This window comes from Macrosteles quadrilineatus, unplaced genomic scaffold, assembly GCF_028750875.1.
Source record: "Macrosteles quadrilineatus isolate MER2022 unplaced genomic scaffold, UCM_ALF_1.0 Scaffold_8__2_contigs__length_117827958, whole genome shotgun sequence".
Lineage (NCBI taxonomy): Eukaryota > Metazoa > Arthropoda > Insecta > Hemiptera > Cicadellidae > Macrosteles > Macrosteles quadrilineatus.
Window position 1 is genome coordinate 60628195 of NW_026542601.1, and position 26964 is coordinate 60655158.

The 26964-nt window shown below is 35.5% G+C and overlaps 1 protein-coding gene across 1 annotated transcript; it reads left to right on the plus strand.

Moving 5' to 3' along the window:
- The first annotated feature begins 260 nt into the window (after positions 1–260).
- On the plus strand, positions 261–26518 carry LOC129000418 (protein yellow-like). The gene is made up of 8 exons (XM_054427382.1): positions 261–539; positions 15156–15466; positions 17922–18098; positions 18611–18742; positions 21491–21597; positions 22611–22761; positions 23466–23656; positions 24815–26518. Exons 1-8 carry the CDS (start codon positions 407–409, stop codon positions 25146–25148), a joined length of 1536 nt encoding a protein of 511 aa, XP_054283357.1. The 5' UTR covers positions 261–406; the 3' UTR covers positions 25149–26518.
- The last annotated feature ends 446 nt before the right edge of the window (positions 26519–26964 follow it).

The window sequence follows — 26964 nt, forward strand, 5'->3', positions numbered from 1 at the left end:
GATGTATTTTTGCGTGGTCCAGAGGAAGTAATGTCAATGACATCCGAAGAGGAGCGCCTTTCGTCCTTCTCTCGAGATATTGAAGAGTGTAACGAATAGTATACAAATTAGAAAACTATCTTTGACACGTTTCATGATTTGACCAATTATTCACAACTCACAAACATTTTTCGGGCTAACTGTTCGCAGACATGTCAACTTAGCATATGTTGTATGACAACCCTTCTATGTGACAGTGAAAGAATCGCGTATGATAAAACTACAGTGTCGTGCCGTGATGTGTACCCCCACCCCCTTCTCCCCGAGTGAGAGAGAGCTCCCGTACCCACATACCCACACCCTAGCCAGTGGACATGCCACGGTGCCGGTGACAGTGTAGTGCCATACGTATAGTCCGGGATACACCATGTCGTCGTTCGTGTGGCCAGCCAACTACCACTGGGCGGCGGCACCCCCTCAGCCGCCGAGTGGGCTCAACTCGCCCGCCCTGGCCGCCCAGCCCTTGTACAACGCACCTACTAGACCGCCCCTGGAACACGGTCAGTACTTGAATATTTTGAGAAAAATACCCCTTAGTTCACACATAACCGTGATAAGACTATGGGCTGGGTTTAAATCAATAGTTAGTAAATAAGCGTGATTTTACTAACAACTTGAAGAGGTGTGCTGAATAATAGTACTACTATTTGTATTTTTTGTTTATCTTCTTTGATTGGGGATGGGATATTTTTTAATTTAATTTCTCTGACGTCAACACACCAGGATGCTTAGTTTAAGGCGACAGGTGAAAGACTTGTATTGACAAAAATCTGCTTGTTCTTTAATCAGAATCTATCAAAGACAGCTTGGTTCAGGTTTGAACCATCAGAGGACCAACTAAATTTTCTCAGAATCCAATCGGCGACTTCTGATTTCCGTTAAGCATTTTATCCACTAAATTATCTGAGCATAGTTGTAGTATTAATAGTCAAAGATATTATATATATAATGCAAGCTATCTTACCTTTACAATTACGACCTTATAAATACGACCAGTATTGAATTTGTCAAATCTTGGTCGTGGGAGCCGGTTGTGCCGTAATAATTTTTTTCTTAGTGTCGAAGTTGTTAAAAAGATGCACAAACACCCGCTAAATGCTGAAAAATAGTGATTTGTGTAACTAGTGGGCGAAGTGGCACTTTGCTGCACACGAGATAAATGTTTAAATGCGAGCCGTAGGCGAGTGTGGGAAGTTTCTCGAGTACAGCAAAGGCAGTTTGCACTCGCGTTAGAGATTATATTTTTTCCTAAAGTTACTATAAAGCATATAAATAATTAGTCTTTCAAACACTGTACAACTCGTTTTTAGGCTAGGTTAAAATCCAAACATTGAACGAAATGGGAAACGCTGTACCAGCTGACCGTAGTCGTATTATATTTAAGTGTTGCCATATTATTTTCAAGCGTACACGTATTAAGTGCCTAATAAGAGCACGTGGTTTTGTGTTGTTTGGTATACTGGTGTGCGTCAAAAAAAAGAAACTGTGCGGTAAAAGTAAATAGTGTACGGAAAAAGTAATTAGATGCAGCAATTAGCAACTTTCTGTGATATAATCAGTGCATGGAAGGCCACTTTGTCAGGTGACTGTAGTAAAAATAACATGTAAGTCTAAATAATGTTAAAAATTTATCTTATATTTTAAGCATTTGTAGTCAGATGAGTTCTTATGTTACAACCCTACTAAATAAAAATTACCTACTAAAATTACAATTTAGTAGTCATTAAAAAACAGATGTCAAGTATAGCAATAGTGCTACTATAGTAGTCGTTCATTTCCACTGGACGAAACTACTGTTCAGTAAGTACAGCGGGTAGTCAGTTGCAATGTTTGATGGCGCATTGAAAGCACAACGATAAAGATAATTGTAGAGTATAACCACAGGTATAGCTCTCGCCAAGCAAAACGAGCTATTGAAGAACTAGAGTTTATCTTTTTACGAGCTTATCTTGCATCCATAAGTAAACCTTAGATCAACACAATACATCATTGGTACGTAGCTTCATATTTTGACAGACATATGACTGAAATTGAATGTAGTGGGGCAATTAGAGTATTCTTTAGCTTTGTTAAGCCAACAGGCTTAAGACCATCAGTTGATTCCGTAGCCAATCTTACGATAGTTTCACAGACTAAATAATCAAAAGCTGTACATAAACTATATACTACATGCAGAGTGTTTACCCTGTACCTTTTTTTTTTAAATATGAACCCTGTCTCTGAGGGTCCACTGAGGCACTTGAATGATGACGATACATGTTTTTCTCTTATTTTAAATATTTTCCATTTTACTGTGTCCTGTTAGTTAAAGTGGTCTTTGGTACGGTAATAATAGGAGAACAAGCAATAGTTTACAAGAAAGTTCATTTTAAGTTGTATTGTCAAGTAAGTAAAATAATAAGAAATGAATAAACAACTTTGAATCCCCCTAAAGTATTCATATTCCAGACATAAACCTAACAGTAACAAATTAAGAATCTCATCAACTGATCTGGAGCAAAACAACGCAAAACACAAAACGCGACGGGCAAAAGTAAAGAGAAAGAGCCGATAAAACAATTCCCTGCCGACGATAAATTAGAAAATATCATATAATGATGGTAAAGTGCTTACAGTTTACTTCAGTCGGATTTACTCTCCACTTGACGTGCCTATGTATGTAACGTTTAAAATAGTCTTGAGTCGATTTTAAAATGTCTAACATTGCTCCCAAGGTTCGTACAACTCTCTCGACCCACAATATACGGTTTTAGAACTCTTGCAATCCTCTTGTAATTAAAGTAAAACGTGCATTTATTTTTTGCAATAAATAGTATACTAGTATACTAGAAGACCACTTACAGTTTCTTATCGTATATTGTTGCTATGGAAAAGTTAGTAATCCTGACATACAATCAATGTTTGGTCGGCCACTACAATGCAAATTCACATAACTGACTAAAACTCGTTATTGATTTCACTTTTCATATTAAGGTTAAGTTAAAAGTCTTTGATCGATAATAAACAGAATATTAGACTTAACAAGACTTGACTTGACTTGTATACTGTATATTTTTTGTAAAGGTGTCCTCCGCTGTTATTCACGCGCTGAAAAATGCAACGACTCGTACCTTTCAACTGGCCAAATCACTCACGTTTCCACACTTGGACTACTCATCTACTGCAATGCTGAGACTGAGTGTTATACTCTTCTACCACAAAATTACATGTTCGATCTTCTTTTACTTGGTTTCTTTAAGGTTTTTGACATGGTGATCACACCCTATTTAATATATTGAGCAATTCTGAAACAGGATAACATCAGAAAACAGATCATATCCTGAATAAAAAAGATTCTCAGGAAGAATATTAAATTTTTGTGGGAAAGATGCTGAAGGGATCCTTGCTCTGCTCTACCAAGCTACACATTTCTCATTACAGGCCGACTGTTAGTAATAAGTCATTTTTTTAACAGTGTGCTAGCCACGGAACTTCTTACCTAACCCTATTAGGTCCATAGAAACCCCGTTCCTTTCGTGTCGTGATGGCGTGGTTATGCCTACTGCCTGTTTGTAGAAGAGAGAGGATTTGTGTGTATCTATTCTCCGGTGGTGATTCTTAAAACAATGACATGATAAGGAGGTTTTGTATAAGAAGCATCTGATCTTAGTCAGTAACAAAGCTACACAGATTAGATTGCATCTTAGCGACGCCGACATACAGGATGCGTATGATAAGGTGAAAATGAAAATGTTGAGTGAATTAGATGACAGCTTTACTGACATGGATCAGCTGGTTCATTAACCAGGACCATTTTAAAATCCAAACGATCAGGGACTTGGGCCCAGCTACGGACCATCAAAACGCTTATTACTTTTCTCACAATCGAACCGTAAACTTTCTGATCATACAACAATTCAATCCCTCTCACTCTGCATCACGTACATTTTTAAATGCACACACCAAGTGCATCACTGATTTATAGCCATGAAAGTGCAAGGATACTTAAGTGAGAAAGCTGTAGTAATTCTATTAAATATTACATTAATTAATTAATTAACAGTGGAAAATCTGTGTGAGTGAGATGATGATCGCTCCTAACAACCCTCAATCGTAACTTTACATAAGTCAATCCTAGATCACGTTCAGATAATCTCATTATAGGACCCCCAGGACAGTATTATCATGTCCATTACATGATTGCGCAACAACACTTAGGTTTAGCCCCAAATTGGGGCACGCGTGTGCAATTCCGCACTTGATTGTAACATTATGTCATTTGCAATTGTCGCATCAGGCGGTGAAAGGTCTTTGCGGCGATTTTAGGCTGCTCTAAATGATCGTATCTGATTTGCTGATTCGTAATAGTGAGTTGATTTAATCGTGTGAGAAACCAACGGACATTTGAATACTAAGATGACTTGGCCTGTTTCGATTTGCTCCACTGAATTAACTAGAGGTAATCTTTTGTAACTTCGAAATCTTTCGAGCAGTATATCGATCTAAGGAATCATGCAACAAAATAATATAGCTTTGAAATCAATTTACACTCTATAATGCATAATTTAATTCATTCTACACACGCATTAGATACGCGCGTGTACATAGTACGCATTCTACACAAGATGTCAAGTAACAGTTTGTGAAGGATATCGTTTCTTGATCAGCATTGTATGTGTTATTAAATTTACAGAAAGTAAATATAAAATACGTCTAATAACACTTGACTTATTCATTTTGATGGTAATTCACGTACTGGGTCTGATGATGATTGGAGTGTCCAATAGAAATCGATCACCACTTACCATCTTTTATGCTTATTCTCTGTATTGTGAGTTAACAGTATAAGTGTAAATGCATGTTTTATGTGTTATTAGACGTATTATTTATTTACTTATTTACTCTAATACTTTAATTTACTTTATTCCTGAAGGTTTTAGGTTAAAACACGTCACAATTAAAACAAACGTCCTAAACATATACGATTGCATTAGAGTTTTTTCGCAATAGTTTTACAAGCTACACTGAAAATGGACACAGTAGGTTGCATGTTGATTCAAAACAATCAAATAAACCTTATTCAATTATTTTAATAATTGAATAAGGTTTATAATACTTTATACTTAATACTTATAATAGGTTAATAATATTTTAATAATTAGTTTAACTCTTTTGAAGTTTTGCAGGTGTATGCACAGGGCCTACTATATTTTATAGAAGCCACAGGGATTTATCTACAGAAATATTCATGAGATAAAATACAACCAGTAACATGATCCATGACTAATTACTGGCTCAAGTTTCCAAACATTTCTGTTTACAATGACAGTTTTAAAGAACACAGTAGGTGTTAGTGTTTCTGTTTTAATGGTTCTTGGTCGCCTAACAATCAAAAGGTCACCTGTTCAATTCAATCCTGAGAAAGGTTTATAGTAGCTTTTTGATTTTTCGAAACTGGACAAGCCGTTCCTGATCATTGGGCTTTAAATAATGATCCTTGGTAACGAAACAGCTGATCTTAGTCATTAACAGAGCTACACGGATCATCAAACTTTATTCTACAACCATCCTTTACTCATACTCGGGAATACGCACCTACGTGGCGCCCCCTCTCGATTCGTAGTAATAACAATAATAATGAACCGATATCACAAGTTTATTCAAACACATGGACTTTGCGTTTCTCATTCAGGAGTCAAGTAATCAAGGTGTTAAGGAATAGGGTGATGACAGTGATGACAGCTGTGTTACGTAAGGAAAAGTATAATAGCAAAGTGAACGTATGATCTCAGCTGAGAGAAGGTGGCAACTCTTTGTGACGGACCATAAAGTCGTCATCGGCGACGGCGACGTCGTGACTTTGATTTAATCAGGATTATCGTCCAGGGAGTATTAGCTCCAGAGGTTGAGGCAGTCGCTGGATGTCGAAGAAGAGGTTTAAAATAACGCATACAATAACCCAATTTGAAAAGAAATCAATAACAGATATTAAAGTTTCTTTAGAAACCCCTATAGTTTTCCATGATATTACGTGAAATATACTTATTTTTTTTGGTAGATAGCACAATTACTAGAACCTGGTGTTAAGTCCGAATTAGGTGGTGATCTGCATTAAATAACGAACTGATACCAGCTAACCTTGATAATTGGACTTTTAATAACTGGTCCTTACTAATAAAACAGCTTTAGTCAGTAACAAAGCTACACAAGGCATCAGCCATCACACTCCATTAGATTCTATACTCATCCTTAATTCATATTGGTTAAAATACGAAATAGGTAACCCATCTCAAAGTTTGGTATATTGAATTGTTCTATTTCCCTACCCTAATTAGTAATTATTTAAGATAACTGATTAAAGCTGATAATAATTCCAAATTTTATTCATTGAGCAACAATTTTATAGATGTCCAAAAATATCCCTCCTGTACTGCATACGGTACGCTACAATACCTACTAAATATATTTATATTTATGTTGATTTACCCAATTTAAAATTCCAACAAAAACACCAACTCACTGTAGTCGTCATACAATTTCTAGAATAACTCCTCCTCATCAAATACCCCTTCTCCCGATACTTGTCCCATTTCCCGAAGTATCCGCAATATTCAGTGATATGCTCATATGCTAACATTTATTTCTCTTCTACCCCCGAGTGATACGACACTTTACCCAAATCAATCCCCTTCCCTCTTCACATACCTGTTCCATTCTCTCTCCGCAACTCTGGCTTTAGTTCTGCTCCGGTTTCTCAATGAAAATTGTGCAACTCAAGTTCAAGGTTGGGTTTCTCCATTGTGTATAATCACATTGTAAGCTGGTCATTGTGTTGCGCTTTCCTACTTTGTGTAAATTATGGTTCCGGGTTAAAACATGTTGACTGGAGTAACAAACGGAGTAAACAACTCCGTCATTGTACAAAATCCACAGAAATGGGGAAATGGGTATAAATTTTAAACTGCACGAATAAACCAAAACCGGGCAATAATCGTCATTGTCCCACTTATTATGACTATTAAATTGTATGTTGTAGGTTGATTCATCACTATTATATTTAACAATTATTATGGACTTATTTAACAACCGTCCGATTCTACTCAGCTAGACAGGCTAGACAGGGCAAATACCCGATAAAAAAAATTATGAATAAAGATCAGGTGATTATTATTCACCAACGAATTTAATCTGTCATGTGTCAAAGTTATTGTTTTAAATACAAAACATAGGCAGACTCTTTTCGGAAATTATCGACTCTAAATTTGCTATTGTTAACATTGGCATATGCTGTTTTGTAGCATCATGAAATGAAATTAAAAAAAATCAAATAACTCAAGTATTGCACCAAATCCCGGTTCGTCGAACACATTCTAGAGAGCACATCACAATCTCGATGTTTCGTAACTTCGAAACCTATAAAAATCCACAAATTGCCACGATGCAATAGTCGTAAAAACAACAGTTCTAACACTACTGCATTCTCCAGTCGCAACCGATATGGCATTTCTCTTTGCTAGACATTTCCAATTTCTTCCTCTTCGGTGCAGCCTATTGTTTAAGTGTGGCAAGCGCGGAACGGAAGGGTGTCCGTGCAAAACATTTGATTGGTGGGCATTATCTAAAAACAGCTGATCTGGTGAAACTGTCGGTCAAGGACAGCTGATATTTAAGTGGCTGATTACCCAGTCTCGTGTGTAATTTAAAAGTAGCTCCCGGGCGAACACAACACTTCCGCCGCTGCTGAGGTCTTCGGGCAGAATTGCATTTTCTAAGAGGTTGATTGCTGACGTAAAATTGGATCTGTGTTTGTGATGTAATACGAGAAATATCAAATGTAGGTTGGTTACTGAACGTAATAGCGTAATCGGCACGATTTTGATTGATTGATTGATTGAGGTAATCAACAGTTGTCAGCTAGACTGCTGTAAATCGATTTTATGTGATTTCAGGGCTTGAATTTTGCTACTTATAACATAACTTGACCATAAAGATTTTGAAACAAACCAATGTTGTGTAATAATAAGATTAAGTGCAGTACTTTAGAACGGCATAGCACACAGGATACAAAGTAATTCATGTCGCACATAAAAAAGAATATCCGTCATACTATACATCGAATATAAAGACAATTTCCATTCAACCAAAATCCCTACTGTTTGAAAAGGTCTTATCACCAGTTCAATTTGTCAAATATATTCTCAGTGATTTGGAGGATAGAATAAATTAATGAAAATTATAGATGTCTCTTATTTTCATGCAAAACACCAGTAAAAGCTAAGGAGAATAATAACGAAGTAGCTTTCGTGTTTTTGTGCGTTTTTGTTACAAAAAAGTCTGCCAAAAAACTTACAAAACATCTGATATATTGTTGTGGAAATACCACAGACCGGTGCGTTCTATAGTTATCAATTTTCAAGCTCAATTTGTAGACACATCGGCCTCATAAAACCAGTCTGAACCGAGCATTCGTGCCCTTTCAATCGCAAATTAGATAGTACAGGCCTCAATGAAAGTGAACGTACCAGGCATGTCTGCTGGATCTAGGCCGCAGCTACCGGCTGTATTTTCTAACGAGCTAATCAGCTGATTCAGTCAAGATATGTTTTTGGCGGTAACCGGTTCTTTGAACTATGCGTGGGCAAGTGGTAGAAAAGAGGTTGGAATGGAATTGCACTATACTCGTAGCATACTTGGAACTGCCCCCAGCCCCATGTCTGGTGTGGATGTAAGTTTATCTACCTACCCCTATGGCTTACAATGGTCCAATCTCGGATGGACAATCACCAAAATGTTACGTGGGTCTGGGCCCTGGTGTAAATTGGTAACGAAACAGAGAGGCAGTTGCAAAACACCCAAACAACAGACTACGGAAGGCCACCAAGAGTCCAGAACCCGAAGACAACAGGCGGTCATGGTCGAGAGACTTCGTCAAGTCAACATGTAATGTCTCTACACTCGTAGACAGTTTGGTTGTACTTGTAGACTATTCAACTGGCAGATGACGTCTCCAACCCGATTTAACTTTTCGATTCCAACCAGAAACAACCGTGAAATATAAAGATACTGGTCTAGACCCTACTACTGTAATTCCATAACTCCTCAAGTTATCTTAAAGTAACTATGCCATACAAATTCCCTGATAATCATAAAAACTTAGGTGGTCTATCAGAAACCAAACGAATTTCCAATGTTACACAACTATAAATAAAAGTTGCTAACCTACATTGTTCTCCGTGTCACACAAGGACTTCTATAAGAAATCTCTGAGGTTTTTTTAAATTTTAAAATAGACTTTTTGATAACATTTAGATAACCAGTAATTTAAATTATAAAGAGCTTAATAATAATCAAGTTTTATGACTCGGACTTAGAATACGATAATTATTCTATATACCCACTTCAATAATGATGTCACAAAATATATTTTAATGCAACGATATATTAATCAGCCAGTAAATCCAACAAAGTAGGCCTTCTGAATTCCTTACCACATTAAACTCCTTGAAAGGCGAGGCAACTTATTATGACGTTGCACCAAGAAGACTGCAACCAGAAGTTACTTGAAGCGTGAACCAAATCCTCGTTACGGAATACCGCCAATCACCTGTTTGTGGAGTCAACAACAGCTGGTTTTAACAACAGCTGATTGGAATAGTTTCATTAGTTACTGCAGACGTGAAGGTGAGCGGAAGTACTTTCCTATCTGTTGCGTGTGAGATACAAACTGCGGAAGTGTAAGATACCATCCTGCAGCATGACTACAGGACTCTTCCCGTCTACATGTTTGATCCTTGGTCTTACTAGACAAAGAATCCAAGACAGGAGCCAACTTTCTTTGGTTTATACTTGTGCAACCATATTTCAGCTTTTAATAGCGCCATGGTTTACAGCAGTTGAGAATATCCATCAATCGTTTCAATTATATTTAATCGACAAAAATACAGTAACCTGCAAGATAAATAATAGCGGTAGGCTGGAGCGCTCTGGACCAACTTTCTTGAGAACAGATGTTTAACAGTTTACAAATGTTACCTGGTTATATGCTATCTTCTGCCAGTAATGTCAATTATCCATCAAAAGTTCACTGCCGTAGAGATGATGTTCATGACTAAAACACAAGGTGTACGTATTGGTATTCGATTTCTCCTTCTACGTACGTACAGACTTGGTAAGAATAATAAGGATACATTCACACAGGACGCGTTCACTAAACACTATTTCTTTAGCTCAAAATGTAAAACCATTATTTACATTCCACAAACATTACCCTCACTATATTGCAGCAAAATATTCTATTATAGAAGAAGCCGATTCGCCTCTCCCTAATCATGTTACCATAGTTCTTTAACCTATCATTTGCTTCTTCGGAATTCACTAAATCCTAACAATTTAGAAGAACGTTATTGAATTATATTCTCTAGTAATTTGAAAGATTAAAGGGTTATTTATGTAGTAGTCTATGTTTATCGCCTCATCTATGAAACTATCCTGTATAATTTGACACCCTTAAAATTATCACTTGCCACTTAAAATTAAATTACAAATTATTCCTTACTTTATTCTAGTTATATTTTAGTTCCAATTTTTAAGATTAGTTCTAAAAGAAATAAAACACTAATTGCAATAAAATACAACAGAAATTCAGGAAATAAAAAGGTCTGACAGAATATATAGCTTCCTGAATCCGATTTCCACATCCTTATTGGATCAACTCGTTACATAACATAACAATTTTGGCAGCAAGGACCTTCAATCAAGTCTTTGAAGAATGAAGAGGTTTTAAGGTTACGTAACAATATTTCTAATATGATCGGTTGCTGTGCTATTTTGGGGTTTCGATCTTTAAAATTTGTTCTAACGATTACTTAGTATCACCTTTTCAATTAAGACCTTAGTTTTGTTTGTAAAATGATTAATTGGAATGATTTACTCATGTAATGTACTTTAGGAAATCAACCATGTATAACCAGTAGCAAAAATAGAGAATGTTGGGGGGGGGATGTTGTTATTGCATTAACGTGTTTTTTTTCTATTAGTTAGATATTTTTAAGCTATTTTCAAAATAACGCCTACCTATTGTAGCCACAAATATATATGTATATATTTTTTGATTAAGTATAAGGGACAAAATTACCGTAGACTACAGTAACTATTTAGATAAGTTATTATCTTCTATTTTTGAAGAATGGAAAGAGGTGGTTTTTCCCTCTATGGTTCCTTAATATAGTGCTGATTTAGTAAATAGAAAAAAAAACTTATGGCAGCTGTATTTATGCATCTGTACGAAATACCGAAACTAAATTTGTTTGTTTAAACTGTCAATAGTGTTTCTATAGTTTTAAAAACTAGATTACAAGTATATTACAGTAAATACAAGTAAGTAGTATATTACAAGTATATTCGATTTTCAAGTATATTACAATGTATATTTAAATAATCTGTTATCCCCTTACCGAATAAATGAATGTATCAATTATTTTATAGCAAGTGAACCCTACGTATGTCATTTAATTTTTATCCAAATGCTGAATTTGTGTCACGTTGAATGTTTACAGCTGTTACGTTAAGCAAATGGTATCCATATATAAATCCCAAAGTACCCATGAACTTTTGACAAAACCATAAGTCACTCCTCCATTAACCATATATGTACCTAATGTGTTCGTCATGACGAGAAACCTTGCGCAAAACTATCCATTTTTCATAAATTGCCCTTTAAGGTCGTAATTCCTTGCCTTGGTTAAGCCCGTGGGTAACAGAAAGGTAACAGCTAGTTGGTTTTTAAACATTATACATCAAACAAATACTAAGAAACACGCATAGTTTACATATGTTTTAATCAGCCGTTATGGTCTTTGAATGGTCTGTATTGGTTCCTAATTTAATTATATTTAAAAATAAACTATATAACTAAGCACGCTACATTTATCAAATCAAATGCCCTTTTCGCCAGAGCAGATTTTTAGGTTAGGAGAGAATCAAAGCGGTTGATGCGCGTGACGGAACCGGAAGCAAGAAGAAGGGAGACAGGAACTCTGTCAGGGTCGCCAACTTGTGATCGTTAAAAACATCCTTCTGCTTAATATTGTTGCAGTGTCTTAGTGGCTTTCATGTACTGTGGATACAACTGTTTCAGGTAAAAGTTTCGTTTCACATCTGTAGATGCGGTGCTAAGTTAGTTTTCTTAAACTACAAATAAGTTTACTACTTTTCAAGCTATTTAATTATGTTGATTTAGATTTAGTTCTATGTGGTACTATTATACTTGCATACAATTACAACCTATTTATCTTTAGGCTACTGTTCTAAACACTCCATACTCGAGTACTTACTACTCCATAAAATATTGCATTACATTACCGTTTATATCCACACATTTGATGTGACGTCTGGTCATCTAGATAGCATATTGAGGTCTCAAATTTTTTTGTGGATTCCCTATCTTCTAATCTAAGTGTTCCAGGTCGAGTAGTCTTTCTATAGGAAAAGGCTGATCTGCTTGTTTATACCAAGAAGTTATATATATATATATATATATATATAAACTAGGTTCTGTTAAAACTTTTGCCTCCATTGATTGAATTTAAATTCAGTTTTAAATATCCATGGTAACCAAAATCAATCGTTTGTATGATAAACTATGACAAAAGCTTTAAACAAAGGTATAACCTTTGTATTTGTTTACTATAATATTTAAAACCTAGCTAAACATAAACTGTAACTAGTGTACCTGTTGCTCGAATTCGAGCATTCTTTTATTTTGGGCCTATATCAAATTGTCCAGTATTTCTCACTTTTTCCCATTGTAATTTTAAAAATTACACCAACCAAGTATCGTCTACGACAGATTCAATACGCCAAAGAATATCTTCTACGTGCAATATCCAAGAAGTGGTAAAAAAGGCAGAAACCAAGCCATACAATAGATATAAGTTAACTCCATAAGAAATAATTTTAAAAGTTACTGTGATATTAGGATTTTCCACTGATTTGGTAATAGAACATTATATTGCAAAACATGACACGATGCAGAAGAAAATCAATTTTAAAATCAGAAAAATCCATTGCAAATACTGTACTTTATTTTGACAAATTCAATAAATCACAATTTAAATATTAACAGCTGTTGCATTAAAAAGTAGTGTAGAATTATGCATATGGTCGTAATGTAAACAAATCTGAAGAGGCAACTTTAAAGGCTTCTGGGGCAGAGCCCCAAGGGAATTTACCTCTTTCCTCTTTTGATGGCTCATCTACAGACCAAGACCTTTCTTTAGAGACCCCTACCAAGATTCTACGCCCAGCCGTTCTCTCAAATTAGCTGTGACAAAAACACCGTTTTCCTCCATAAGAATAACATGGGATGGGAATTTAAAGGCCACGGGGGCAGAGCCCCAAGGGAATTCACCATGTTTCTCTTTTGATGGCTCATCTACAGACCAAGACCTTTCTTTAGACACCTCTACCGAGTTTCTATGCCCAGCCGTTCTCTCAAAATAGCTGTGACAAAGAAAAACAGTTTCAAATTAATATATGTACTGACACGTTTTCAACGGTGTTAAAGAATTAATTTGATGAAGTATTAAGTAACTAATTATTGAAGTGAACAGCTAGAGCTCCATTTGATCTCACGACACATTTATAGAACTAAGAGTTTTGTTAACATTGTCAATTATGGTTGGTAATAATGATTTTATTTCATGAATTATGGACGCAGAATAAAGATTTTATCTGCGTCCTCGTCCCGTTTTTTAATCACTGGTAAAACAGCTAGTTTATTTAAAACCAACTTTTATTGCAATTATTAGCCCAAATATTTAAATCAACTTAAATTCAATCATAAGCTTATTAATGTTGTGCACATATTAAATTGTCCGGCCTCTAGTGTATACAATTGGTAATCAATGTGTATACTCAAATTTAAAAATTCTAATTTATTCTGTAAAATTCCAAGTATAGTTGGATTTTCAACATAGCTCTTATAAAGGGCCCAATTTCAAAAGCAAGGTAAAGTTTTTTGCGTACTGGAGGTCATTCCTAGCATTGTATGGTATTAGTCAAACCCACGGTTGTTTTGGAAAGGCAGTTGAGCAGTTCAGGGGGTTCAGGGTTACGCTATAATGAGACGCGATCCAAGTTTTTGGGGACTATAACAACTAACATGATTGAAGTAATATTGGGTTACCGATTGTATTGTAGTGTTGGAGCCTATTCATTTGGTTCACTATTGTACTAGAGTTGTATCGCTTAGTAATGCCACTTTAGTAATACAATAGTATCAATGACCTACTCTACAAAACATGTCCACTACAAATGGCGACCTTCTCTACACATTACAAACACTAGGTCATTGAGACTTGAAGGATACCAATTAACATCCTGTGTACATGATCCGTTGGGCTTAGTAGTCATTAATGCCATGGTGTATCATCATATTATTGCAATGTAATTATATTAATCATAACTGTATTCTGAACAAAATACAGAAATACTGTATTCTGAAATTGGTGTCCACAAAAGAACTGAAACATTTTAAAGGCAAATTCTGATACCAAATGAGAGACTTACCGGTAATTTAATGTTTTATATATTTAATCTAAGCTAAAATTCTCAAGTTGCGTTAGAAACTTATTATAACTCGATATGAGCACCATTGGTGGCCCGGCATTAGATGAAAAGGCGATTTAAAAAACTCCAAAATTGTGGGGTCTAAGAAACAAACGGTAAAAAGTATATTTCTATTTTTGTGAAGGGTAGTGTTCAATTTAGAGGTTCTCCTTGCCTAGGTGACATATCTTTTTTTTCTTTTAATTGGTGGTCATAATGCTTGACTGTGCTCTGAGAGCATTTTACATGATAGTCTGTATGATGCAACCTGTCTACTGACCCTCGTTTATCAGGGACTAGTCCATTGGCAGTCCCCAGGTACTCGGGTAGACAGAAAGTCAAGAGACTGGTTCCATCGTACAGACTATAATACCATTGACTATATAAAGTTGTGGTTATATAGTCAATGATAATACATATCTTAAAGCCATTAATGATTGGCAGAACTGTTTTTTTTTCACCTGGAAAAATGCAATTATTACACTACCTAGTGTTTTCAACCGAGTATTTCAAACACGTTTTCTTTCCAGGAATGTTGGTTCCATGGATGTTTTCCGTTTGGTTACTGGGGACCCAGGCCATGGGCTCACTGGGTTCGCCTGATCCCCAATCTTCCAGACAATCCTCTAGACAATCTTCCAGACAACCTTCTAGACAAGTTTCACGAGGACAAAGCTCCCGACAGTCTCCCAAGCCGAGAGCACAGAGTACCAAGCCTAAATTCCAAGAGGTGTTCGGCTGGGGTCAGGTGGACTTTGCGTACCCCTCCGACCAAGCAAGACAGGCTGCCATAGCTGACGGGACATTTATACCCGAAAACAACCTCCCTCTGGGGATAGAGGTGAGTTATCATTGAACGTGTTGAATCTTTGACCATTGATAGACTTCAGCATCTTTAAGTCAATAGTTGAATATAGAAGCATGCTCACAAATTTAAAAACATGTTTTTAACGGGCAATAAAGTAGATGGATAATTTAATAATAGTAGTTCTAGAATACTTGTATTAATAATTGATGATTAGTATTTGAATAATTATTTGAATGCAAATAGAAAAATATGTAACAGTCGTGTAACTTCTGCACAGTTTCACTTGACATGATAGTTTTTTTTTTAAATTAATTTGGTTTCAGAGTAAATATTGAATTGCAATTCAGAAATAACAATATTGTTTCAGCCAGTTTTAAAACAAAGTACTTTTAATAATACTAGTGTACCCGTTGCTCGAATTCGAGCAATTTCTAAGTATTACAGGCGTTATTTTAAAACGAATAACGGTAATAATTTCTGATGACTTTAAAATATTCGGTTCAAAGATTATGAAAATACTCAGGATGTAAATAACAGATTGATAAAATCAACATTTATTGTGTATAGTGTTTTCTACAAATATCCTTACTCATAGCCGCATTAGGTTTCCAAATGCCTAACAGCACGACTCCCTTCCCCATACAGCCCTGAGCGATAGGGATCCTTGAGATTCGCTCTAACCTTTCCTCTCCCCTTCATGGGCAAGTTTTCATTCCTTTTCTTTCTTAATTTTTTTTTTTAAATTTTAACGCCTGTATGTATTCCTGGTTTTTCCTATTTCTCTAGCTACTTTTGTAAACGTCTCAATTTTTTTTCCTTGTCACTCATCATGTTTTATTTTCTCATCTCTAGACCTATCTTATCCAAGACTTATTCCTGTTCTCTCCTCTTTGTCTCCTGAAGTGAACAATTTATAAAAAATATGTGACTCGTGGTTTTTATTTCTCCACATATACATACTTCCTCTTCCACCATGTGAAATCTTCACAAATTCAACTTGAAATTTTCCATGTCCTGTTACAAACTGCGTTTCATAATGGCCCATCTACCAAATTTGTTCCAGTCTCTTTCTGGTGTTAGGTATATACCCGAACCTTTAAAATGTTAACATAAAACACTCTGCTCCCAACGCATTTGCCACTCATCTAATATCTCCTCTCTTCTGTTTCCAATGTAGTCATACCCGCCTCCTTGTCTTCCAAAATCAACAGCTTATGCAGCGATTATCCAACAGTCCTAAATTGAATGTGAAATATTCAGGCGCCTATTGGGGAGCACACTTAAACCCAACACGGAAGGGTGCTTGCTGTATTTGGCTATCAACGACAATAGTATTATTTGTATTTCGCTCGCGTCTACCAGTTACAGTTCGTCGGTCTCATCCTATTGGCTGTCCTGGTCTACGTCTTATCGTCTTTATTATGTCAAACGTTTTTTTCATCACTCCGTAACGAAAGTAACTATTTTTGATAACAGCTGACATCAATGAAAGTAGTCGTTTCCCAAGCTCTAATTTAGGGCGAGGGAAAATCGATCAGCTGATTTTCCCTCGCTCTAAATTTACTTTCCCTCGCTCTCAATTAGTTCTCCATTTATTCTCTACACGCGCTAGTGTTTTATTATGGTTTAATTTAATGATTTGAATCAGCTGTATGTATTGTTAAAAGTTGTTTTATTCTTTTATTTTCATGTTTAAACAAAATTTATTGAGAAATATATGTAGGTTTCCTTTTAGAAGATTTTATTTTATTTTTATGTTCAATCAAATTAATTGAGAAATAAAATAGTTGTAATATTACTGAGGTTTGCTAATCTGTGGTTGTGTATTTTTGCGTCGTGATGAAAAGTATCGTTCATAACTCGTACCGAAAAGTTATTACCGGCCCTTGCTCCATTATTCTCATCCTCGGCTTCGCCTCGTACGTGAAAATAGCTCTCACATACTCGGCTTCGCCTCGCACGTGAAATTGGGGTTCCCTGTGTTCGGCTTCGCCTCACACAAAAACTTGAGCGCGCGACGGAAAATGCCACTTTCGGTCCTAGTAATGAAATATACTATTGGTTATGTTTTGATTTTGTGCAAATAAAAACTGGTTAAAAACAGTGAAACATCAATATTTTCAACTAATCAATTTTAGTATAGCCAGCTGTTTCAAATATTAGTGTCCATTTCAAAGTATTCATCTGTTCAAATGTAAACAAACATTTTCTCCCTAAGAATAACATGGGAACTTTGAAGGCCACTGGGGCAGAGGCCTGATGGAATTCCAAAGTTTTTTTTGTTTGATGGCAAAACTACATGCTAAGACCTTTCTAACGACACCTTGAACATGGTGATCGGTAGCACCACCGCTCCAAAACAATTATGACAAAAATATGCCTAGCGTATTAAATATATAGATGTTTAATTTTTACATGTTGGAGGATTATGTTGTTGATAATTTTATAATATCTTTTGTGTTGCTAACTCATATATGTTTCATTGTAGGTATGGAAAGACCGAGTGTTTGTGTCAGTGCCCCGGTGGAAGGAAGGAGTTCCAGCCACTCTGAACGTCATCTCCATGAACGATCCCTCCCCCAGCCCGCTGCTGACTCCGTACCCCTCCTGGGAGTGGCATCAATCCGGGAACTGCAACGGCCTCACCTCTGTGTTCCGCATGAAGGTTTGTCCTGAGCATCATTGTTTTTTGCTGCTCTTAAATGATGTTTTAGGCAGAATATTTCTAAAACTTAAACGTAAACTAACTACCGGTACTGTACACATTTTCTGTATTATCTCACTCCTAATAAATATAACAATATACAGTATATGGATAGCTAAGTGATAGTTTTTGCCCCGTAGTCAGAATGTTGCCAGTTTGATCCTAAAAAAATGATAACGCAACCTTTTATGTAAATCGTGAAGCCAAAACTGACTCAGCTGTGATTAGGCTTTTAACAAATAAGTTTGGCTACTGTTTGGGAGCACCTAGGCTTATTTTGTAACAAAACTACAAGACTTCATCCACTCTAATTCAAATTTAGCTTGCTTCAAATATGCAAAAGCAGAAACATTGTAAATAAAGCTATATTTACCTACCTGAATATTAAAGAAACCTTGTATACAATTGTTGCTATTCTGGTTCTGGGTTAAGTAAAAATGCATTTACTTGACTATTTCTGTTTCTGCCACCAGGCTGACGAGTGTGGAAGACTGTGGGTGATTGACTCTGGAATCATTGACGCTCTTCGGACTGTCAAAGTCATCTGTCCACCCCAACTCTTTGTGTTCGACCTGGAGACCGACAGGCTTCTGTGGAAGTATGAGGTAGGGTTTGGCCGTATTGTATGTTAGCATTCAGCCATATATAATATACAGCCAATGTATAATAACAGATTTACTAAGAAATATTCATTATCATCAAAACTTCAACAAGGCAATACGGCAATAAATGAGAAGCATCCAAATGGTGTTGAAGAAAATAAGACAACAAGGATGAACCACTAAAAAAAACTTATTTTCTCACATACACCACCTCGCCTGGCTGTTATTTGTTAACTTATTTTGTTTTACTCTATTTTAAGTTGATAATCTAGAATGGATACAAGTATAAAATAAGTGTAGTATAGTAAATAACAGGGGCTGATTAAATAGTGTAGTGTGGAGATTTTCTATTTTGTATGTAATCCTATAATCTAAAACAAGCGTGTGTACGGACAAACTGTTATTTTCGTCCAAGGATTTTTGATTTTTTTTGTTTAATGAGGGGTATTTGGCCACGTGAAATGAGTCGGTCACCATGTTGGGAAAAATCCAGTTTCTGTCCTACAGCCCTTGTAAGTTACCATGTTATCAGCAATACCTTTTCGTAGCGGCAGTTAAAAATGCTGATAAATGTTATCATTACTGTCATAATTTTATTTGAGGTGTAAATAAAAATAGCTGCATTGGTCAATTTGGACTAAACATTTTAAAGAATGGTTGTATTTAGTTAGGTTTACATCAGTGTTTAATGTTTTCAAGGTTAATTTTCAAGATTAAAAATTAAACGTGGAAGACCTCGGAAGCGAAAATATTTACAGAATCTGCAAGGGAGGGAAGCTACAATTGACTACAACGAAACAAACTTTACCACTTCGTCTGCAGCCGAGCAAGATCCAACAGGATGTACATACATCTCACCAAATGTTTCAGAATCTCGTTCAAGTGCTGCATGAATAAATGAAAGTAGTGAAATAATTTCAGATCTTATGGCCGAGCAATATGATGAACAACACGCTGATCATTTTGAGCAGGAGAGTCAATGAATCGCAGCTTGACATTTTCAAAAACGTCAGCGCACTAAAGTCTGAAATTCCTCAAACCTATAAAGTCGCCATGTCGGTGGATGAGAATTATTATTGAATAAGCATTATGTACCCACATTGCTAGCGGACAATATTAGAAAATTTTTAATACTCAAGCTATCCTTGCTCCGTTGAATGCTGAAATTGGAAAGATAAACAACAAAATTATCCAAATGCTACCAAGCCATGAGAAGGAGTCAATAATTCACTTATTTCAATGTTTTATTCAATCCGGGCAAAGCTCAGTTTCCCGGTATTCAATGTAAATAATTTATAAATAAAAAACTTTTTTAAAACAAAACGTTTTTAAATGCACTAAAAAGTAGAAAATAATTTATAAATATGTGGAGAGTATAAATACTTGTAAGATTTAAAACGAAAAACGTGGGGTGCATGCAATAGATAATTTACAATTACCTTCACCTATTGAACTAATGTATTATTATCAATTGCATGCACCCCACGTTTCTCGTTTTAAATCTTACAAGTATTTATACTCTCCACATATTTATACATTATTTTCTACTTTTTAGTTTTTATTAATATGTGTGGATGTTAAATCTATTTCATGCATCTATATCAGATTAGGACAGAGGCATGTGGGAAATCTAAGGTTTATTTGAGTTTCTTTCAATATAATTATGTATTAGATTGAATGTATGGCCTACCTACTAACTATAAATATCAATCTATTTAATTTATTGTTTACTTTATAGAATACTAAATAAATAACAAATGAAATTATTAACAAACACCTTTATATCTGCAATCAGATTGTTTATCTTTATTTTGAAATGTTTGTTTGTACAAAGAATCTCTTGGGAGCAGAACCTGTACCTCTTAACCTCTGCTTTTTAAACTGTCAAATTTAAGTATTTACAGCTGACTTTAATTAATTGATATATTTACATTCTTTCAAAATGTAAACATGAAAAATTTGGAAGCCAGAGGGGCGTAGCCCAAGGGAAATATGAAAATTAAATGCTATAATATTGCATTGTCATCCACTTGTGAGCTATGTTTCAAATTTCAAGTCTCTAGCTCATCGGGAAGTTAGTATAAAATTGATTCAAAAATCTGTAGGAAAGTGAGCTAATAAAAACAAGCCCATGGGGCGTAGCCCAAGGGAAATATGAAAATTAAATGATATAATATTGCATTGTTATCCATTTGTGAGCTATGTTTCAAGTTTCAAGTCTCTAGCTCATCGGAAAGTATCAAAATTTTCAAGAAAGCGAGTTAATAAAAACAAGCCCGTGGGTCGTAGCCCGAGGGAAATATGAAAATTAAATGATATAATATTGCATTGTCTTCCATTTGTGAGCTATGTTTCAAGTTTCAAGTCTCTAGCTCATCGGGAAGTTAGTATAAAATTGATTGCAAAATTTGTACCGGACAAGAAAGCGAGCTAATAAAAACGTTTTAAAAATAGCTCACAAATCACAAGAGGACGTCTGATTTACAATAAAATCAATTTAGGAGTATTATCCTGACTTCCAAAATACCGTTACAAAAGGTGGTATTCATACATTTTGATATTAGGTGGAACTTTTCTCGCTGGTGTTAACAAAAACCCTAATGAAATTCTAGTTTATGAATAAAACTTTTGTACATCTGCTATAGAAACTCTGCTTTTATATTTGGTTTTTGTAGTAATTTGCTAGAATTTATCTTTCACAACTTATTACTTTGAAAAAGAAATGTTTATATAATTATTTTCACTTTTCAGATCCCTAAAGATCAGAATCCAGAGAGTGCTTTATTCACGTTCATCACTGTAGACATCAGGGACAATGACTGTGAGGACGCCTACGCTTACATTGCTGATGTGTTCAGGTTGGTGTAGAAAATGTCAACTTTCTTATTTACCTGATAGCAGATTATTTAGGGTGGAAGTCCGGGGACGGTTCAATATTTAAAATACCCCCGCCGCAGCAAACCTGCAGACTAAGCGAATTTCCATTTGCCTTGATGATAGGATTTACACTAAAATGTCTACTTAAAAATATAACATTTATTCCCTATTTAACACGTTCGCTGCGGGTTACCGCCCGGGCGGTAGCTCCGCGCTCTGCCACGCTGCGGCGCGCCGCCCGGGCGGTAATGTGCACCCGCCAAACTTATTCCGTTTGAGTGCAGCCGCACTCCGGTGTAGGTCGGAGTATTTTTGTCCGTGCTTCGTGGATGACAGTGGCAGTTTTGTGGTGCAATCCATTTGTAATTATCGTTACTCGTTCCGAAACTATACCTGGTTGATTTTGACTCACTCATTACGTTTGTTAACTGTAATTTTGTGCTATATTAATTTTGTTTTATTGTAAAATAATGGCATCTACTGTGGGTGTTAAGCAAACTACGTCGACTCTTGTCATGAAACAGGACATCACCACACGTTATTTGATATTCGTCATACCGAAATATGAAAGCCAATAGCCCGGCAATCGGGTTTGTTCGACGCTGCGGGCTGCGCCGCACTGGGGCTACGCCTGCCATTTGATGGGCAGCAGCGAACGTGTTAAATAGAATTAGTTTAACAAGTACTTAGGTTTGCTGCATCAGGGAGGGTAAAACTGTTTGTTTTTTTTTTGTAAAATGTTAATAGTTAGTAACAAATAAAGACATTTTCCAAATTTGATCAAAATATGTTCATAAACAAGCAAACTACAACAGTTTACTTATTCGCTGCTAGCAGTCGGTGTCTTGCTTGGACGGGAAAAATGTCAACCAGTACAGTTTGTACGACAGGCCTGATAGTTTTTGTAAATTTTATTCATATTGTTTGTGTGTGTTATGTGTTTTAACTTCACTTTTGATTTGATTTGTAAAATATAATTATCTTCCCCATTTAGATACGGTTTGATCACCTACCGCTGGAAGACAGACAGTTCCTGGAGGATCACTCACCCCCACTTCTTCCCTGACCCTCTCGTCAGCAGATACAGCCTTGATGGGCTCACCTTCCGATGGACCGACGGAATCTTTGGACTGAGTCTGTCACCGGTGAGTGTCAAAGAAGTACAATCATTTTGTTTTCATAACGGTGATTAGGATTTTGGCGATTTAACATTATTTGATTATTTGTATACCAATGTATCACAGGGTAGAAAGCAAGCTTGTATAGTGGTAGAGCGCCAGACTTTGGTCCTCGAGGGCCCTAGTCCAAGTCCCTCCAATCACCAATGAATTTTATCTATGTGATTATGCCGCAACCTCTTGGCCCAGCCTGAAGTAATGTAAAAAACAATCCGGGGTCAAAAACCTAGTAAAAATAGAGAAAAATTTATCACGGCATAGTTGTATCACTAGCTGTATCACAGCTTCCAATAAACTGCAATTGCCTACTGCTTGTTCTTTATCAATACAACTTCTAGAATTCCCTCAAAAGAATGATGATGCTTATAGTTGGCACTCTCTTAAAATTTCAGTTGACTAGCCTATCCTACCTATTACATCAGTTGGTTTTTTATCTTTCAATTAAACTAATAAATTGTCTCTTTCAATAACAGCTATCAATGACAGCAGTGGAACACATTTTAGATAAGCAATTTTTTAAACCAGGTGTAAGGTATACATTTTGTTTTTACAGCTTCATTTTAGTTTATAAATATGACTTTTATTGTTGTCGACATTAAACCACAGGTACAAGAGTGTTAAAGAATTGCATCAATAGTAACATTTACTGAAACTAATCGATTTCTCCTTAGGTTGACCCTGTAACTAAAGACAGAACTATGTTCTTCCATCCGATGTCGAGTTTCCGCGAGTTTGAGGTAGCAACGTCCATCATCAGACGGGAAGGTGGAAACTTAACTCAGGAGGAGAAGGACTCATTCTTCCTCCTAGGAGAGCCGAGAGGAGAGAGCAACAGTCATGCTAGCGCCTCCGCAATGGACAGGTGAGAAATAGTCTTGATTTTAAGTTGGTCACATAAAAATCGCACATAAAAAAATCATCACATAAAAAAAGTTGTTTTACCAATCATTGACTTGATACTTCCAATGATTTTGAATATTGCAAGTAGACTTCTTGTCCTACAGTAAAATATGAAGCATGTTTAGATATCTTTTATGTTAATTAGTAATTACATCTGATTGTGCTGATGTCAATGACTAAATTTTGTTCTCTTATTTCAGCATAGATATGACAATTTATGCTTTATTCTGAACAAGTACAGTACCAGAAGACAATAAATAGTTTACAAATAAATTTGTATTTAGTTACATTTGTTTTCTTATTATTTAACTTATTTTACAGCAGTTTTAACCAAGTAAAAGACCCTAATTATGAACAGTAGCTTGTACTGTATAACAAAACAGTTAAGCATAAACCCTTTAATAAAAGAGAATCATATTTAATCAACATTATTAGCAAACTCACAACGTTAACAGCATTTAACTCATAATACCCCTGCCGCAGCAAACCTGCCGACTAAGTGAATTTTCATTTCTCTGAATGATTTTCAATTAAATCTATTTAAATAACATTAGGTTTAACGAGTACCTAGGTTTGCTGCCAAAAGGAAACTAACTAATAAAGTGTGTTTTAGTAAAATATTAATAGCTTAGTATGAAATAAATAAATTTGCCAAGTTTGATCAAAATATATCCATAAACAAACTACAAAATTTTCAATATTCTCCATAGGAATAACATGGGAATTTTTCATTTACAATTTTTTGAAATTTCTCCGTTACCAATAACCGTACAAAAACACTTTGATATACTAATTTATTTGTTTTTTTAAGCTCTTTAATATGGTCTAGAGATAAATTGGGAAATTTTGTGTTTTAGGGGTCAAAAATGAGAAAACCCAATTTTTACCCCATAAAACCCCCCGTAAAACCTTGTTCCCATGGTCCGATCATGCTGGTTCGCGAACTCATTCAAGTTTATCCTCCCTTACACCTTTACACCAAATTTCATCAAAATCGGACAAAAATTACTCAAGTTATTGTGCGGATGGACACATATATATATATTTTTTAATTTAGGTGTTCACGTAAACCCAGCAAATGTTTTCTTCAAGTTTTACAGCTAAAAGTTTCATTTTCCAGAAACGGAATCATGTTCTACAACCTAGTGACAGCTAACTCTGTCGGCTGTTGGAACTCCCAGACCCACTACTCTCCGAGGTCACAGGGTGTCGTTGAGAGAAACAGCAAAACTCTCAACTTCCCCAACGATCTCAAGGTGGACCAAGAGCCGGAACAGAACATCTGGGTGTTGAGCAACAGGTTGCACAAATACCTCTACAGCTCTCTCGACCCTACTGACGTCAACTTCCGACTACTCACGGTTCCGGTGAAAGAGGCCATCAAGGGGACTGTGTGTGAACCTGGAGCAAACATACCAAGTGAACCGGTCGAGAAATGTCCTAAAAAGCATTAAGGTATTTGAAAAGATAGTCAGCTTATCTTTGACTATTGATTGAAGTAGACATCCCATTCCTGTTATAGTTGTAGCTATTAAGGGAATGGAAATGGACAAGTCAAATTATAATTGAGCCACCGACAGAGTGATTGCTGTTGGATATGCCAATTTTTAAACCAAGCATAACTAACAATGGAAATCACTGCATCATTCATGTAACTTCAACTACCTATCAAAATGTTGTCAGAATTTAGTGTTACCCAGTTTCCTCCTGTGACACAAGGCGGCGTTGGTGTGTGGCAACGTTGCAATGTCATGCATATTGCCATGGCAATAACAGAAATAACAGAAGTGTAAACATAAAAATTTCCTATACTGTCCATTATAATAAAAATTATAATTATTATAATAATTAGTGCTACATCTGTGTCGGTTTGACGGGATAGCGGTGTTGCCACTTTTGTCTCGCTGATTTACATTTTACCGCCATTGAGGTGTATCTGAACACAAAATACGAAAGACTACATGCTACTACACTAACTTAATTCTGTCTATAGGACACTTCTTGGCTCATTCAGATACAGTTGATAGAGTGTTTATTTCTTTATTTATATTTTATATGAAATTTCCAAATTTCCGATTTAATTTTTGGTTGAAGTATATACCTAAATATTTTATTGCTTGGTCAGGAGGGTTCCATGTGATCTGTTCACCTATAAGTTCAATATTTGGAGGATCTGACGGTTTTTGGAGGGTGAAAATCTTTGCTTCACCCTTCATCGGATTTATAGCTTTTCTCCATTTTGTGAACCATTCCATCAAATTGGCTACAGCTGGTCTACATAGATGGGATGTTACTACTTCAGAAACCAAAAGGCAATGAAATGAACTAATCTTGACTCTCAATACCTATCATAAAAAGTGGTGTGGGACACAGCTTTTCAAAGTGACATGGTTGTACAATTGCCTAAAAATTTTGAGAGGCCACTTGGAAATTTGGTAACATCACCTCAAGTTAATTTATTAATTTTTGCCCTCTTGCTCATTCTTTGTTTTTCATACTTGTAAAATTTTTTATGTATATCTATATTAATTTATTGCTTTTAAAAATTAGAAAGGTTAAAAAAATCTATGCAGTTACAAAGTTAACACGATATAGAAAACAATATATTTTTGTCCAGATAAATTTTTACTATAATATGTACCTTTACTTTAAAATACTTCTGAAATAAAGAACCAATTGACCAATTAAATTGTGACTTAATGAAGTCTGCATCTGTTTAACACCATTATAAATAAAATTTATTTAAATGAAACTTTGTAGCCTACTCTAGGTACCTTTTGTGAACTATTGTATTAATGTGTAAATAAATGTATATACTTTTTTATTCTTGTTTAATTGAATCTTCAACCCCTGAATAGGGATAAAAGAAACTTATCAATATTGTAAATTGTGTAGTTGTTAAACTTTTTATGTTTTATTCACTGAAAGCAATGCAGTGGTATATTTTACATTTAATTAACTAAAATTTGTTGTTTGAGTTTACTCTTTTTGAGACTTAACTTTTCAGGAAAATATTTGTTTTAATCATAAGTTTTCAATCCGTTTGTTGTTGTTTTCAAAATGGAAAAAAAACTTAATAGTTTTGTGAAAAAAGGTAATAGACTATGCAAACTCAAATAATACAGTTCCACTTGTCTATGATACTTTTTTTTGTGTGTGTTTTATGCATAAAGCTATCATATTAATATATGAAGAAAATGAAGTTTCACAGCTCGGAAGGTGATAAAAGAGTCTCAACATGTGTACTGTCCGCGAGAGTAAAGAAGTCCC